Source organism: Melopsittacus undulatus, chromosome 5, assembly GCF_012275295.1.
Source record: "Melopsittacus undulatus isolate bMelUnd1 chromosome 5, bMelUnd1.mat.Z, whole genome shotgun sequence".
Lineage (NCBI taxonomy): Eukaryota > Metazoa > Chordata > Aves > Psittaciformes > Psittaculidae > Melopsittacus > Melopsittacus undulatus.
Window position 1 is genome coordinate 61,589,960 of NC_047531.1, and position 17,537 is coordinate 61,607,496.

The window sequence follows — 17,537 nt, forward strand, 5'->3', positions numbered from 1 at the left end:
CTAATAATGACTCAGGTAATTGCTAAATAGCAGTGGATGCTTAACTATACTGAGGTTAGAGAGAACCAGCAAAAGAAACAATTCCGACACAGGGAAATTAGAAATCTCTTTTGTGGGTTTTTTTCTTTCTTTTTTTTTTTTTTTTTTTTTTTTTTTTTCTGGCTATCTACAGTGCTCAATAAAGTAAATGCAGGGTAGAGATGAAAATCATAAAACCAGTTCAATCTAAGTATTATCAGTTATTCAGTTATATGTGTGGTTTCATTTGAGATTCTGGTTTCATTTGAGATTCTGTTCTTTGTTTGGAGTATGAATGCAAGAAATGGGTACATTAGAGTTTAAAACATCTGGCACCATTTAATAAAGTAAACTTACATCTTAAATTGTCACTGGGAAATGTACACTTCTTTTTGCTGTTGTTTTGATTTAGCTGTCAGAAGAACTATGTTTAAACACAGTCTTTTCTGCTTCATGGCTGAGTTTCTTTGTGTGCATTTCCTCAGTGTTACTTCCTTTACTTTGAAGGTGGGCTGAGCACAGAAACCTGACGAAAGAGTGGGTTGTGCCCTTGATTGGAGGGAGCGCTTACATTCTTCTGAATGACTACATTTGCTAGTGCAGTACACAGCAGCAGCAACAGTGTGGTGCTCTGGGGCTCCATCTCTGCCTGGCAGACAAATCTCCAGCTCGTTGAACATCTGCAAGACAAATTCTTCATATTCTGTGAATGAATGCTGCCTAACTGCACCAGGAAAATGGGCACAGGGGATTATCTCTGCATTGCTATGAGCGGAGGTGCACCTTGGGGCTTTAGATTGCAAGGTGGCAAGGAGCAAAAGCAGCCTTTGCAAATCGCCAAGGTAGGATCATGAGAGAAAGATGTTATCAGTGTTCTGTGAATGGTTTCTTTAAATATATACTTCTTTCAGTGAAATGGTTGGTGTGGGTCTTATTGTGATGCTTGTTTGAATGTGGTAACATGTTTTCCAGAGATTCTACCAGTGGTGATTATGTTTGTGTCAATAAAAGATTACTTTTTAGTAGTTCACTAGCATTGCAGATATCATCTTAAATGTTAAAAGTTTGAAAGAGTGAAATGATGTGTACTTTTCAGCTTCAGTTTGATTCGCTGTATGGTTTTAAATGCACTCGGCAAGGACAAAACTGGGTCTCATATTAGGAAATGCTGTTATAGTCATCTAGAATAGATACATAGATACATTCTAGGCATAGAATAAATACAGTTTTATCATGAGAAAATGTTCTTACTATTTTAGGAATCCTGCAAAACATTACACTGTGTTGTCTCTGGTTTTGGAAAGTTATCCAGTCTTGGAAGCAGCTTTTATAGACGCCAAATATTCTCTCTTCTATTTAATGAGCAACACTAATTACTAATTACTGAACACTTCATAATTATTTTCATGTATAAAATGAGAGCAAGGCAGACAGTAGAAATTCAGAATAAATAAAAAATAGGAATTGGTAACCCGAAGTTGCAAAAATCATAGCTAAAAAGTAGTTTTGTTAAAAATCACTGCTTGCTCCATTGCAACGGCTTCTCCACTGGTGCAACAATTAAGATTTGTCATGGTTATTAAGGATTATGTAACTGTATGGAGCTGTATTCTGTTCTACTATACAAGAAAGACAAATTTTGTCCAGAGCTCAGAGGTCAGCCAAATACCACTGAATGAAATGATACTGGGACTGATCATCATACAGTGTATTCTGCATTGTTAAACAGCAAGAGAGAGATTAAAATGTATCTTATCACCTTTTAGTATTTTGGTAGTCCAGTACATTGAGTGCTAAGCTTTTTGTACTTTAATGTAATATTTTAGAGCAGTAGGTTAGCTATTTAAGCTCCAACTCCCTTAAGCTCTCAACGCATTTATTAATTAGTTAAATTTAATTTACTGGGTCAGTTAACCTTTTCACAAATAGCAGTAAGTTACAGTAAGAAACAGTAAATTACCTTCTTTTACAAAAGAAGATCCTTTTAGTTCCTGTGTCACAACAAGAACATCTTTATTATTATTTTCGATGATTGCCAAGCCATAATATTAATAATATTCAGTAACAGAGCTATGACTTATTAAGTGTTTGCCTCGGTTTTCTCATTACTGTTAGGTTTTTCGTTTGTTTTGATACTTTGCAAGACTTGGGACTTATTTTCCTACTATGGGCAACTGTTACTTTGTAAGCAAAGCCACTGATAACATGACAGTGGAATCCTGCCATCTAGTGAAAAACTGTAGCTAGAACTTAAAACATTGTAATTACCAGTAAAAGGCAAGTGACCCTGATTACATAAAACTAAAACTAAAAAGAGCAGTACCTTGAACACAAGATTCTGATTAAGCTTTAAAATGGAGTACTAACATCCTAGACTGTGGCACTTAAGCCTGGGTTTTGTTTTACCACTTAAATTTGGGGTTTAAGAACTTGATACATAGTAACAGTTGTGCCTTCTAATGGGAAAATGCACCGGTGAAATAGATCTACATGTAGAAAAAGAATAATACGTATTTTTAGAAAAAAAAAATCTCAAAGAATCATGAGCTCATTTTCTTGCAAGTGATCCCAATCAAAAGGCCATGCAATACAATATTTCAGAACACCCTTTGTAAAAGAGTACGTGCGCATCAGCATATACAAGCGTTATAAGCACGATGAATTGGGTGCTTTATGAGATCCAGATCTCTCATTTCTCCATGCTTAAGAGTTGGTCAGGACCAGTAAGATTTGAAAACTGATACCAGTATCTGGCTGAAAATCTGAAACTCAGACTTGACAGGCTAGAGCTTTCTCTGGGACTCACTCCATCAGCAGCCTTTGCTGTCCCTCCCAGGGAGCCAGGGCACTCTCAGAGTGCACAGACATGGGTCTCCAGGTGTGCAGCTACACTGTGTGTGATCTTTTCTGTGGAGACACAAGGTTTTCAGCTCTTACTCTGTTATCCATAAAAACAGAATCTAGTAACTCATGAAATAATATGGAATTGCTCAACTAGTCCATAACAATTTTCCTACTGGCTCAAAAATCCAAAGGTTTTGTCCTAAACACAGTAAAAAATTGGTTTGGTTTTCTGGGCCTTTGGAGGGGGCTTTGCAGTTGAAGGTTCAGCTTCTCCACTGATGTATACTAATGTAGCTCCATGGATTCAGGGGGTCATTGCCAATTTATACCAACCAAGATTTTGTCAGAAGGGTATATTTCTGGTCTTGGTGTCTCAGCTTGCAGGAGCTGTGAAGGCTGCAGAGGGGTTGTTCTTCCTGTTGCTGGCACAACCTGAGCAGGGTATATCCCTGGGCTGCTGCAGAAGGAAGCACACTCAGGCCCCAGTCACAAGCAGAGCAGGCACAATACAGATCTAAAAGGGAGAGTGATGTGAAACAGGAGGAAATGAGATAATCCATGAAAAGGTGGCAAGATACAAAAATCCTAAAGTCACACTTATCTATCCTTTTGTTACTGGAAACATATTGTTTTTAAAGCTAATGAAATAAATTACTGCAGTTTGGTTTACACCTTTTAAAATGCTGTTTTATTACATTTAGAGAAAAAAAAGTTGTAAACTGTCTCCCCATTGCTTTTTGCCCAGCTCTTGCAGCATATATGCAAGGAACATTTCCACTAAGATCAATGAGAGTTTTGCCTGTAGTATGAAGTGTTGTCTTTCATTATCATGGGAAGTGTTAACAGAGAGATAGAGACAAGCCTTTTGCCTTCACAAGAAACACCTCAGTATTTTTTGTCTCAACAGCACAGAAATCAGGAAATTTTAATCAGCAAATAGTTTTGCATCCATTAAATTAGATTCAAGACATTTCAGTAATTCATTAGATGTGAGATTGTAACAAATTGAATTTCTTTAAAGTACTACAAAGAATCCTCCCCCCCCTTCTTTTTTTTATTTTTAACTCTTATTCAGAAACATCAATTTTGCAAACATTTGACATATTTTTGATAGAGGCAGAAGCATACAAACCGTTTAACATACCTCCTCCTCCCAACCCTGACTCCGTATATCAGCTTACTTTGGTATGTCCACTAATGTTTTAAATACTTCATAAAAAAATTATTTTCATTTAAAAAGATTTTAGATATTCTATATGCTGTCCACATATACCATAAAATCTATTCCAAATCATGACATATTGTGCTAAGAATAATATCTAATAAATGAATTATATAAAAAAAAAAGGATAATCAGAAGTGTAAAGCTGAGGAAACTGGTTGTATCAGTTGTGCTGTGTATAGTGCACCAAGGCACTAAACCATGTCAGTATTGCACTGCAGGCCAACTTCCCTGAAGCAGGAAACAGCTGGGAAATCTCAGTACAACACTGACCCTAGATGGCTAAGAATTCAAGGTATACAGCCAAGTGACATGCTGTCCTTTCTGTTTCCACTATGAGATATATGAAAGAAAGCTTTTTCATGAATATCATAGATTTTTTTTTCTTATAAATTTATTTGCAGTTTTCAATTTAAAAAGATACAAAAAGTGTATGCACAAAATGTGGATGATTTTCTGGACTAGCATTTGGAAGAAAGTCCTGTGAGATTTTCTACTAATACTTAACAATACCAGCTATTTTATATATAATGAAGCTATATTCTTTTAGAAGCACCTCTTTTGCAACAGGTAATTTAATGGAATTGTCCTATATATGTAGCCGTTGTGTAACTCTATTAAATTATCTGGTTACATTATTCTCATTTTGGTGTAAGGTTACTTATACCAAACAGCAATTTGATGAACTCATTGTAAAGTCAAAGTATTGCTAAATTAAGTTCCCAAACTTACCCAAATAGTTCTAGTATTCAAGGGCTCTAAGTCCCATGACTCAGACCTCCAAATACTTCAAAAGAAATTCAGTTCTCTTTCCCAATCAGTAGCCTAAAAGTGAAAATGAACAGATGTTTAAAAATCCGTATGATCAATTTTTAGAAAAATAAAGTAGTAACATTTCTCTTCCTTTAATTTCTACCATGTCAGTTTGCCAGTGTAGAACTACAATTATAATGCCTATCCTCTAAAATATCAAGTTATTTGAAAGAATTTCATGGATGTTTTGAAACTTACCAATGTGATCTTGGCCATTGAAAATTTTAGCTCTACTATGGCCATTTTCTTATGACCAGTCATGCCATATATCATGCAATTTTCAATTTTCTCCTAAATGTTAATGGTAGTGCTAATTAATCCTGTGAAATACTTTGGTAACTGAGAGTTAAGATCCAACGGCCTTAACTAGGCTGCATGCAAAATTTACAGTTTGTGACTATTCTGCCAATTAATGAAATAGACTTCTGCTGCTGCTGTAGTAGTAGTTTTAGCTTTGACTCAGTAATTACTCAGATGTGAGAACTGGCTGCCTGGTCATTTTAGGCTTGTGTACTTGTCCATCAAAATGCTCAGATTTCAATTCAAGTCTTAGTTTCGCCATTTTGGATTCATTGGAACCTGAAACTGAAAGACTTGGGAACAATCTGGACCAATGGTGTAAAAAGTTGATGTCTGAATACAATTACATAATTCTGCATGTACACAGAGGTGGGCTTTCTTGTGACAGTTTGACTTCCTCCCTCAATCTACCCGAAACAGTCGACACATGCAGAACAACCTCAAGCGGCTTTCATCAAATTGACTTTTACATTTAGTCTAGTAGAAAAAAAAAGGAAGAATAAGACATGGTAGTGCAGTTATGCTTTTGATCCTGAAGTAAGGCAAAGCCTGACTCTGTCATATATATGAGAGGTATGTTAGCACACAGTTGGTCCATTTACAAAGTGCATCAAAGCTGCTGGGTTCTAGGAAACTTTTTCAAACTCCTGTCATTCTCATACATTGTCACCATTGGCAAATGCTTACACTTCCAGGCAGAAAAACTAGGTCAATAAAAGCTGAGATTCTGATCACTACATTCTAGTTGAGACACGATACATATAGCTGTGTTATTCCTATGCTCCTACTTAATTTCATTGCTAACTCACACAGATGAGTATAAAACATCAGTTGCTGAAGTGGGGGCTTTTAGCTCCCCTGTTTGCATCTGCATTGATAGCCTAGGAGCACCACGCTCCTAGCAAGATGAAGGTAACAGACTGTTCTGTGTTTCAGATCACATCCATCTTGGACTCGAAGCTTTGGTGCCATGTGCTTCTGAAAATACACTCATTAATGCATAGTCAAGTAGTATCTTACTATATGCTACTGTGTTTAAAATGAAGATGCTCGGCATGCTAAGATGACCCTGCTGATATTTCCTTATTTGTATCAATCGACATGTTAAACAATATGAATCCAACTTCATGCATTAGCAGTAGACAGAACAAGCCATGTTTAAAATATGTTACTTGAACTCTGGCAGAAAATGAAGGGAGTTTAGAGTCAACCTACATGATTCTAAATAAAACTTGCCTTACTTCGGCTGTATTTAAAAATGGTTGTTTAAATTTGCTAGCTAATACATTTCCAAACATAGTTTGTTTTTGCAGCCTGGACAAACTCTTATTCTCAAATTCACTCTTCAGATGATCTGACACAGCTGGTATTTGCTGATATTCAGAAAATCCTGTATGGCATATTTACATATTCTTTTACATAAAGAGTTAGGTGGAAAACTGTATTTCCATCTGTCTTTTCTGGAGAGGACTTTGACCCCACTTTGACAACCTTGACCCAATTTAATAGCTATTTTGCACATGTTTAGATGATATACTTCAACTTCTACTTAAGTAAATGACAAAATTTTCATTGACAAATTGGGAAGAGGGTATATTCATTTATTCTGCAAAACAAAAGAACAAATAAAGTTCCCAAAATCTAACTAAAATAGACTACTGCTAAATAACTGTTCCTGGAAATCTGCCGTTGCTAGTTATAGAAATAATGAGCAAAAAAAGATCATACAGCTTTACCAGCAAAGCTTTATATGTACTTCCAAAGCTTAAGGGTCTGTGTTTCAAACTCTTGCATTCCAGCTATTGTGCCAGCAGAAATGTTTGGTACTAAAGTCCCATCTAGTTGTTTAAAAACTGCAGGCTGAACTAGCACACGATTGTATATCCTGTTTTGGATATATACAGAACTACATACCAAGCTGGTTTTGGCATGCTTTCCACAGTATTTAGGAAACACAAACATGCTTTGGATACAGGGTAGTATTAATTTCTGCTCATTTCCGATACTTTTCCAACTCTCATGCTAAGAGAGATTTCAATGGAATAGAATGAACAACATAATTCACACTGATTTACACTAAATAAGTTAAGAAACCCCAAACCAACAGTGTATTCCTACTAAATTCAATTATATGCATTGTATAGAGCTTTGCTTCATTTTTTAGTTTCTTTGTTGGAAACATTTAAAATACACTGCATGACATTATTACATTTTATTGTTCTATATTTTCTGCATTTTGATTGTGAATGTCAATGCAATAGCAAGACTTTTGACCAAGCTCACTTTAAAAAATATCACAACAGAAAATATTGCTGACATAATAGGTCAATACTTTAGGATTGTGTCAGATTGACAGGATACAGCCAGAAATTTATGCATACCATGGAAGGGCTTTCTCCCAAAATTCAGACCTTACTGTTCTTTATAGTTACAGCAGAAATACTTAGAGCAGAAATACTTCAATGGACCATATTTCATGAGATAAATGCTTAGCACTCTATAAAAAGAGACTGATTCGCAGAGATAGCTTCAGCTTCAAGAGGAACAATTTTGTGCATGGAATTAACTATGGACAAAAATGGTAACATTTAGATTGTAACCAGTACTTACAAGCACTGTTCATTGGCTGAAACAAAACTGGAAGTTAAGAACAAAACCGTGGATACCAGCTTGAAGGTTTTATATTTCAGATGTAATGTACACAAGTTACAAAGCAGATTTCTTTTTCCTTTTCTCTAATTTTTCCCATCTGTTCCATTTCATCAGAATCTGCAGTCCACAGTAAGTGTGGATGTTATGATGAGACTAATGCACATTTGGCCTGAAATACTTCAGCATGCACCAAAACCAAAGTGCTCTTTTTTTGGTTACCTGCCAAAACAACATGGTGTTAAACATGAAGGCCAAAAATCTTCAAAACACCTCAGCACCTTGCTCTCAGTGGGGTGCTAAGAACAGTGAAGAAGTGGCTGCTTTATTTATTGCAAAAGTAGAAGATAAACTATAATGAAAACCTAGCTCTAAGCTCACCAGAGCCAATGGGCTTACACCCTTAGCTCTCTATCACGTCCTGCAGACATGGGCACAGCAAAGAACCTTCTTTTCTTGTTTAGCAGGGGAACACTGTCTTTTTTCTAATTCCCCATAAATATAAGGTGGACTTGCTGATCTTAAATGTCTTTTCCAACCTAGTAGATTCTACGATTCTGTATTTTTAATCCTTCTTTGTTTGGTATCTGCCCCCTACCTCTAGGGTAGGGCATCAAATGTACACTTAACTTTTTGCTTCAAAAGAGTTATGTCATCATGGACTGTGTAGCTGTAGAATCATTGTTTTATAAACTTGCATTTTGTAAGTGTATTTTAGAAATATGGTCCCATTTAGGAAGCTGGATGCTTTGGCTTTTGTAAGCTAGTTTTATATTACATTCATTAGCAGATGCACTGGTGATGGGTCAAAACTATGAAGGAAGTAGATAAGCTATGGTTTTCTATGCTGCTGGTTTCATTTGCTATGTTCTATAAAGCATAAACATGCCATGTATGGCATAAATTGCTACAATATTAAATTTCAAGAAAATTTCTTAAATAAAGATAATTCTGGAACTTTACAGTAACAGAAAGAAAAATAAATGTAATCAAAGTGGAACATAATTTACAGGACCAAATTTTCCCTTCCTAGTACTCTCTGGCTAATAGAAGGAGTATCAGGATCTCCTTCTCTGCAGAGAAAGGTGTCAAATTTTAATTTTTGTTTTAAAAACCTAACAGTTGAAACTGCTATAGTGGAAGCCTTAACAAAGGAGCTACATTTTTTCCCATGAACTGAATGGAAGCTTTTTCATTGACTTCAAAGGATTGAGCCTGAGTATGTACAATATAGTGAAGTTATTTAATTAGAAGCAGATATCACAAATAAAAATCCTCATTGGGAAGGGTGTATCAGTTTTTGTTAGGGATCTACTTACCACTATTTTCTGTGTCTACCAGAAGTCATTCCCTTCAAAGGAACAAAAAATCCTTAGACTTTAGGGTATTCCAGTAACATTGTTATATAATTTAAGTGTTTTCAGGTTATTTGGTAATTGTACATTTCGTTTCCAAGCTGTCTTGGAAGTCTTTGTAAGGACAAAGATACTCATTTGAGATGAAGACATTTCAGTTTACGTATTTGTAAAAGTGCAAAATACCTGCTAATAATAGGTACCAGACTGGTGTAGTAGGAACTAGAAGCTATTTATTAAAGGGCTGTTAACATATCAGTGTAAGCTAAGGAGAAAATTTAGACCATGGACATACCTCTCAGTTGCAAATATCTATTGTTTGAAGGGGATACCTGTAACAGCACTCTTGCTTTTTTTAACTCTGTAAGTAGACACACTTGTGTTGTCTGAAGTAAGTAGGTATTTCTTAAATAATTTAGGTAACAGAGCTTTGCTAACCCACCTTATTTTGCCTGAAAGCTCAGGGAACAACCATACAAGCAGCTTATCTGTAAGATTTGAAGGCTAAAAATCTCCAGGTTAGTACAGGAAGAAGGAAAGAGAGGAGTTCCAGGCAGCTGTGGGCAGCAACCTTTTCAGCTGTGCCTGGACAAGTCAGTCAGATGGTACAGTCAGAAGGCACACGCATACTGTAGATACAGCACTTTGGCAAGGTTTTAAGGGTCTTGCAAAAAATTCTGCTTTTCTTCCAGAAGAAAAGCATCTATGGGAAGAATTATGCAATGGTAGTCATAATGTTTATACCTGTATAATATTAATTGTTTCCAAGATGTACTGCAATCAACAGCAATCATACCATGAGTTTTATTAGCTTTACTGGTGCCCCACTGGTGCTCCTGCAGATATCATCTCTATCTCTCTAAATCCTTCTCTTTGCCAGACATTCTTGCTCTGCTTTTTTTTTATTATTCTCCTGGTCATACTTTTATTTAAATAAACAAGTACCACTACTTACTTAAGCATTGCTTTCAGTGAATTCACTGAAAATCATGGGCAAACAATCCCTCAGACTTCCAACTCTGTTACTTGGTTAGGATAGTGCCCATAACTTCCAGTGAACTTTCTTCAGACTGATAGAAATACAGGAAAATTTCTGCTCTGCGTGAACTCTCTCATCACAGAAATCTGAACTATTACAGCTTAACAGCTGTGGCTGGAATAGACTGACCAACACTTTGTTCCACAAACCACTTTTTCCTATTTTGCAGAGATCACTTCAAAGGCTAGCTTTCTTAAGTCACTGATATAATTACAGAGGATGCATACGCAAATAGTCTGAAACGCATAAATAGCTTTGTATATTATCATATATTCATAAAGATCTTACTGTACACTGAAATAATACTTGCAGAATGGATAGATTGGCTAATAAGATTCTTCAAATTCAGAAAAAGCTGTCATTAAGCATGGCAATTTTAAGCTATTTCTAACATATAATACTATATAATGCCTAAGATACTTAAAGAGGAGCAACTGTTTGACATCTATCACTGGAAAAAGCCTGAAGTTTCAGAATTGTTTGCGTTTCAAAACATGTGATACCTAGGAAATTAGAATGGCTTCACCCAAATTCTCAGCCAGTGGAATAAGTATGTTACGCTGATGAACAGAAAATTAGCCATTCTCAAACTTGGAAGGTTTATGCAATTTATGCAATAATACATAATAAAATTACATCACTGGTTTATGAAACAAAATGTTAAAACTCTATTTCATGTTATGCATACTATCAGGCAAAATTAGTCTTTATATACGTTGTGCATGTTTAGGAGAATCTATGGGAAGATAGTAGTCATTAAACTTCACTGGAAATCAGAACTAGAATGCCACTTCCTTTCAAGTCCCAGATCCTTTCAAAATGAATTAGCAGTATGCCTTTATGTCCAGATTGAATAATCACCTTTTCATGATACTGACATTATTGATTATCACTTGATGGTGCTCTTACTCACAATCAACAAAATCATAGGTAAATTACTGTAAAGATAGTTACACCTTAGAGAAATTTTTCTTGCTAGCTTTCATCTTTTCTTACAAAAGTTGCTAAGTATTGTTCAGCTTAGTACCTCCTGGATCAAATAATTTCAAAGTGTAGAATTAATACCTTTAAGATAACTCTTTATATAAAACAAGAATCTCATAATATCAAGTTAATCTAAATCATTGTATCAACTTCATAAATCCATATCTTCATTTCAGTTCTTATTATTCCCTGTATACAAACAGAATGCAACCTCCTTAAGGAAAGCTTCATAAACTTGTACTAGGGTTTGAATTGTAGTTTAATAATAATATATTTAGGGCACATTTTGACCTTTAAAAAGACAGCTAACTAAAAAGGAGTATTTCAGAGGGCCTTAAGAAAGAGGCAGTCATAATCCTTTAGAGAGAAAACAGAAAAATATTTCTGCACCTGTTTCACGCATATTATAACCATTCAGTAGTGATATTACACATGACCATTGAATATATGTAGTGAAATAATAAAAAAATAGTTCATAACACACATTGTATCAGACCTCAGCTCCTTCCAGTCCAATTTGACAACAGCCACAGTAGACAGGGCTGGGAGCCCTGGAGACATAAGAAGTCTTCCAGGTCTTGTATTCCATTTAAACCAAATTTCAAGCTATACTAAATGATGGGGGTTTTTTTCTAAATTCCTCATTATGCAACTTTTCCATTCTCTGCCCTCACTCTCAGCATTGACTTCAGTTTGTAACATTAGCTCTTCTAAAACCAGGTTATTTTACCAATCTAATGAAGAATAGACTCCCATGAAGTATACCAAATCCAAGAATGAATCCTTGAACAGCCAGGGTGCTGGAAATCTCTCAGAGTTTTGCAGCTTTAGCCCATTTTTACTTGTTTACTTTCAAATTAACAGATCAGTACAGGAGTGATCCAACTCATTTTTCCATGACAACATCTTCATTTGAAAGGTCCTGATTCAGCTCTTAAATGTGCTACATTTTCAAGTTATTTTCCACATCACCAGTGTAACATTACCTAAAGATTTCTGATTTCATTGCATGATTTGTGACTACAAAAAGGTATTTGACTTCAAAATCTCTTGTCATTCTACAAAAGCAAAAATTGCTCATACTCTGATTTACAGTTTTCTTCCCCTGTACATACAGGAACAGTGAAAAACAATCCAGTGAATCAAATTTAGCGAGAGGACCATGAATGCCTCTTTTTCTACACTGGCAAGAACAGTACAAAGGGTATGATAATTAAGCCTGAAGAGATGGTTATCTTTGTGGCCCATCATTTTTTTAGCATTACTACATGAATAAACAGAGCACTGAAATGCATGGCCTGAGAACAATGGTGCTCAGCCCCGTACCAGCCTTCTAGGTCATTCACTTGTTGTTGCCTCAAGGCCTAATTTGCATAAGAGGTCTGGAAAAGTTGCAGAGATGGGGAATTAGTACAAACTGATGCTGGGTGCTAACTGACTCAAGTGAAAATGCATTGGCCTGTTCAAATCAGGTTTGAATTCAGGCCTTCTGGAATCATGCCTCATCCAGCTCTGAGAATTAAACCCTGGCATGGTTCATCAGCTGCAGGGTACTGAGATAGAAATAAAGAGGCAGAAATTGGATCATGTTTTAATACAGTCTTCACTGAAACTGAAAATGGTAGCTCTTTTCTAGGTTTTCTAGGCAACAGCATAGCAATTGAGCTTACCTAAAATGACAGCCAAACCAAATCTTTCCCCAGAACTTTTTACTATGGATCTAAACCCAAACATTTTTCTTTTAAGGCTGGAAAATATTAATTGTTCCATGCTTATGTGCCAGTGTGTTCCATGAAGAACACGGAACAATTTCAGTGATGGGATCAATCATGCTGGATGTGCACACAGTGACAGTCATAGCTATAGGAATTACCTACTGCCTCAGTTCTATGGAGTGCCTCTTTCTTACTTGTTATCCAACTGAAAATCTTTTTCTAATAAGTTTCCATCAGATCATTATGATAAAGCCTTCAAATGAGACTTACACTGTCTGGCATCAACAGCTTTCAACAAGCATAATATTTTTAGTAATCCACAGATTCTGGGACTGAGTGTAATACCTGGAGATCTTTGGTCTGCACATGGTCAAAATGCTATATGAATAGGTTTATTTGTGATTGCCAATTCCTTCTATGTCAGACTCTTGAACAGCTTTCTCCTTACTGGGAGAAGAAACAATATGCTACAAAGTTCTCTCTGTTTTTTATAGTTTCACAGTATGACAGAAAGCAGTGTTCTCCCTTACAGATTCATATAATCTCATGTTATACTTGTATGTCACTTAAAATTTACATATTGGCCCAAGTGAGTTTAGTTTCATTCAAAAGCTTCCTTGAACTTTTTTGATTTTGATTTGACACTCTCAAGCCAGATGATATTTACATGTGGTGGTGTTTCATCTTGGCTATTTCATTTGGCTCCCTTAGGACTTGTGTACCTCTAGTTTCTACATTATTTTAACACAATTAGTCACAATCTAAACCAGTATAACACAATTGGTCACAATCTAAACCAGTATCTTACATACAGATCCTGCCACAACTGCACTTGACTGGTCAGAAATACATAGAATCATAGAATCATAGAATAGTTAGGGTTGGAAAGGACCTTAAGATCACCTAGTTCCAACCTCCCTGCCATGGGCAGGGACACCTCACACTAGACCATATAACCCAAGGCTTCATCCAACCTGGTCTTGAACACTGCCAGGGATGGAGCATTCACTACCTCCCTGGGCCTCCCTGGGCAACCCTCCCTGGGCAGTCCCAGTACCTCACCACCCTAACAGTAAAGAAATTCTTCCTTATATCCAGTCTAAACCTCTGCTGTTTAAGTTTCAACCCGTTACCCCTTGTCCTGTCACTACAGTCCCTAATGAAGAGTCCCTCTCCAGCATCCCTGTAGGCCCCCTTCAGATACTGGAAGGCTGCTATGAGGTCTCCACGCAGCCTTCTCATCTCCAGGCTGAACATCTGTATGAGTGCTTCACTTGGACTGAACACAAAGCTAAGGACTTTTTAAGGCAACACCCTTTCAGCAGCAAGCCCCAACTCTGTCTTCCAGCTAACACTGGTTATTAGGAAGCAAGTATGTCTGTCAGATGTACTGAAGTTGTCCTGGTTGAAACTTTCCACCTCCAGACCCCTCCTTTTCTAAATGCAGAAAGCTTTGCTGCACTCTTATGTCATCAGTCATAAATAAGTAGAGTAAAATATCTACTAAGTGCATGTGGAACACAGGGTGGGGGACATGAGAGAGGTTGGACTTGGTCGTCTCTTCGTTCTCAGAAATTACAATTAATGCCTTTATCAAGGGTCTTTCTTCAGGCACAGAGGATGAGACTGATTTTACTGCAATGTGCCAGGTGCTGGTTTCTTCCAAGAAAATAGAAAAGAGCTGGAGAGCAATCTCCTCTGATAAAGTGACATTAAAATGCTCTTACTGTATGTTTTCTTTAAATTAATTATTAGGCTTAAGCTAATAAAAAGAAAAAAGGTAAGTTTCAGGGCAAAATAATAAAGTGAAAAGGACACTTGACACTGATTCTGACACTGAATTTATGAAGGTGCTGACCTGTGATATCTGTTTTAAATCTACACAATCCTTAAAAAGCATGCTTGCCAGAGAAACTTGAGAAGATACCAATAGTTCATATAACTTTCCCTCAAAATTATATTAGTAAGAGAGGTGTCTGCAAAGTTGTGTCTTCTGCAGCAATCTGAGTCAGATTATCTTCTTTTAGGTGAAAAAAGAGCAATGTAGATTTCTACATTCCTATTCAGCTGCTTAAAATGACACTCTTGATCTTCAGTCGATTTTTAGGTGACTCTTTACATCACCAATATCCTGAAATTTGTGCCTGACTGTAATGGCTTCTTACACAGCTATAAACAGTACCATGAGAAAAGGTGCTACACCAGCAATCGATTTCCAATGTACAAAGTAATATGACTCACAGGGAAAGCACTTGCTCAGAAGACAAATTACATGACATCCACTTAAATGTCTCTTCAGTTTCCAGCTATGCCTCCACAGATTCCCTTTCTAACCTCTACTCCTGTTATTTGGCGCTTGACATTTGGAAGACTGACTTTGCCATTACCACAGGTTCCCTAACACCCATTTGAACAATTGCTCATGAATACCGTGCTGTCATATTGTCGTATGTTCCTTCAGATTATTTTTTCTTTCACAAATAAGCTCTGAAATCAGCACAATGCATATGAAAGAAGAAGATATTTCAATGTGATCTCAATTTCTTCTTCTGTTTGTGTCTCTTGTCTTTGATCTTGTATTTGACCTTTGTTGGAAGTTGAAACGCTTTCATAAATTTAATGGGAAATACTAGACGGAGGCTTTTGATTTTGTAGCTGCCAGAGCCTTATTTCAGAAGTACTAACAAAAAAGTGCCTCCTCACTTTGTACAAGACACAGTTGTTTGTTCCTTTCCTATCTGATCTGGCACAGTTTTTGATTTATACATACTAAGGTTACTTGGAGGTTCTGTATGGACATAACAATGCAACTGAGTTAGACCTATCATTTAGTAGGTGAAAAAGATTCAGGATATCCTGTAGCAAAGTTGGAGCAATGGTAGCAACACAAAATGAGATGGAATGCTGTTGTCCTAAACTAATATAACTAGGGCTGTCAAAAAACATTCTATAGCTGTGCTGGGGTGAAATAAATCTGATAGCAAATAGACACTTTATAGCTACATAATAACCCATCCCATTCAAGAAGATTAACAAATCCTTAAAATGTGTAGCTCTTTTATGTGCACTTATATTTTCCAGATGTGTGGTACAGCCAAGATTATCCTGTACATTTGCATGAGTTTGTTGCTTTTGTTATTTTTAGAAAATTCTTTAAGACTTATGATCATTTTAACATCTCAGAAAGATTTGAAAATCTTTTGTTTTAGTCCCATAGCATTTTTCAATTATCTTTCTTAACCCTTATTTCTACAATTTATAGTTTTGGAAGAGGAGACAAAAGAACAGAAACCATTAATGACTTCAGGTTGTGACATTTATTTCAATCACAGTGTATAGATTAGGCCATACTTCTGTGGCAGAACTTTCCAGAAGGTGATGAAGCCACGCTAGAAAAACTGTAGTGCATTTTCAACACAGCCCAGGGGAATATAAAAAAAGCTACATGGCAGAATATGACTGTAATTTTGTATAACAGGTTTTCAGATTGTTTTCTGAATATGAATGTTCAATACCAGCAAAATCCAGGACTTAATTTAACCTAATTAAGCAAATAGGATTTTGTCCTAGGCTTTGTCCCCATTAATTGACTTTAACATTTACATGGAAGTTTAATGAAATCATAATGCACAGGAACTATGATGTTTTTAAAAGATAAAGATTTTTATATGTTCTCCTCCATAACAAATGTATCTAAGGCAGTGATACTTTCACACGTCAGTTCCTTGTCTTCAGGAAATGGAGATGCACCCATATGTCTGCTATGTGTGACTACGTCACTACATTTCTGAGCAAAGCATCATCTAATGGAATTAGCAACAGTGGTGATATTTGTCTGTCATATTTAGTAGTATGATTCTATAAATAAATTCTATCTATGTTAAACCTAAAAACTGTCAACAGTTTTTTTGTGTGCAACAGACACAAATAACATCACTTCAAATTGTGATTCCGTTTTTCAAGGCCCTTCCTTCTTGACAAAAGGAGTCACTACTGAGGAGTAATCCTAGCAAGGATTAGGGTACCTGGGGTTTTTGCAGCAATTTCATTTTTAAAAAATCTATTTGCAGGAGAGAGACTGCTTTTAGTGTCCCAACCAAATTCCAACTCATGCCTACACCCCAATTACATTAGCTACCCTGTAACTAATATCCCTTTCCTCTTTGGAAGTTTTGTTGAGAAAATATTACTTTACCTCCTAGAAGGCACACACAGTATGGCTACAAGACTGCTCTGTCTCATGTATGTGTGGGCTGCAGCCTTCTGTGTATATAACTGCATCCTCGACTTAAACAACACGTCTTAAAGCTGGCACATTATTTTGGCCAAAGATCATTAAAGTTGAGAATCTATCTAGGATGAGAGATGCCATACTATGCTTGGGTTAGTACATAATAATACTTCAGAGGAAGATAATTAAATAAAATTATAGAAGATGTATGCCAAAGACCTGCTTGAAACAATACTCCAGTGTCTTATACTGAGAATTGTTAAAAATGGCAGCATTAAAAAATATCTGGCTCTTTCCCAACTACATGCCTTCTGGATTTCCTTAAAAATTCAATCTTTACCGTTTCTGAATAATGCAGCCATTGTAA

General features: G+C 36.3%; 2 protein-coding genes across 3 annotated transcripts in view; one reads left to right on the forward strand and one right to left on the reverse strand.

Annotated features, from left to right (window-relative positions):
• SEC24D (SEC24 homolog D, COPII coat complex component) overlaps positions 1-17,537 on the reverse strand; it is a 220,628-nt gene that overhangs the window by 78,827 nt on the left and 124,264 nt on the right. The window contains exons 4-5 of the mRNA XM_005144138.3: positions 4,817-4,909; positions 3,196-3,376 (exon numbers count right to left, since the gene is read on the reverse strand). The gene's annotated coding sequence lies outside the window, so the exon portion shown is untranslated. The remainder of the gene's footprint in view (positions 1-3,195; positions 3,377-4,816; positions 4,910-17,537) is intronic.
• SYNPO2 (synaptopodin 2) overlaps positions 613-17,537 on the forward strand; it is an 82,153-nt gene continuing 65,228 nt past the window's right edge. For both annotated transcript variants that reach the window (XM_031044724.2, XM_005144118.3), the window contains exon 1: positions 613-860. In XM_031044724.2, the coding sequence (XP_030900584.2) occupies positions 732-860 (129 nt within the window). In that variant the 5' untranslated portion in view covers positions 613-731. The remainder of the gene's footprint in view (positions 861-17,537) is intronic.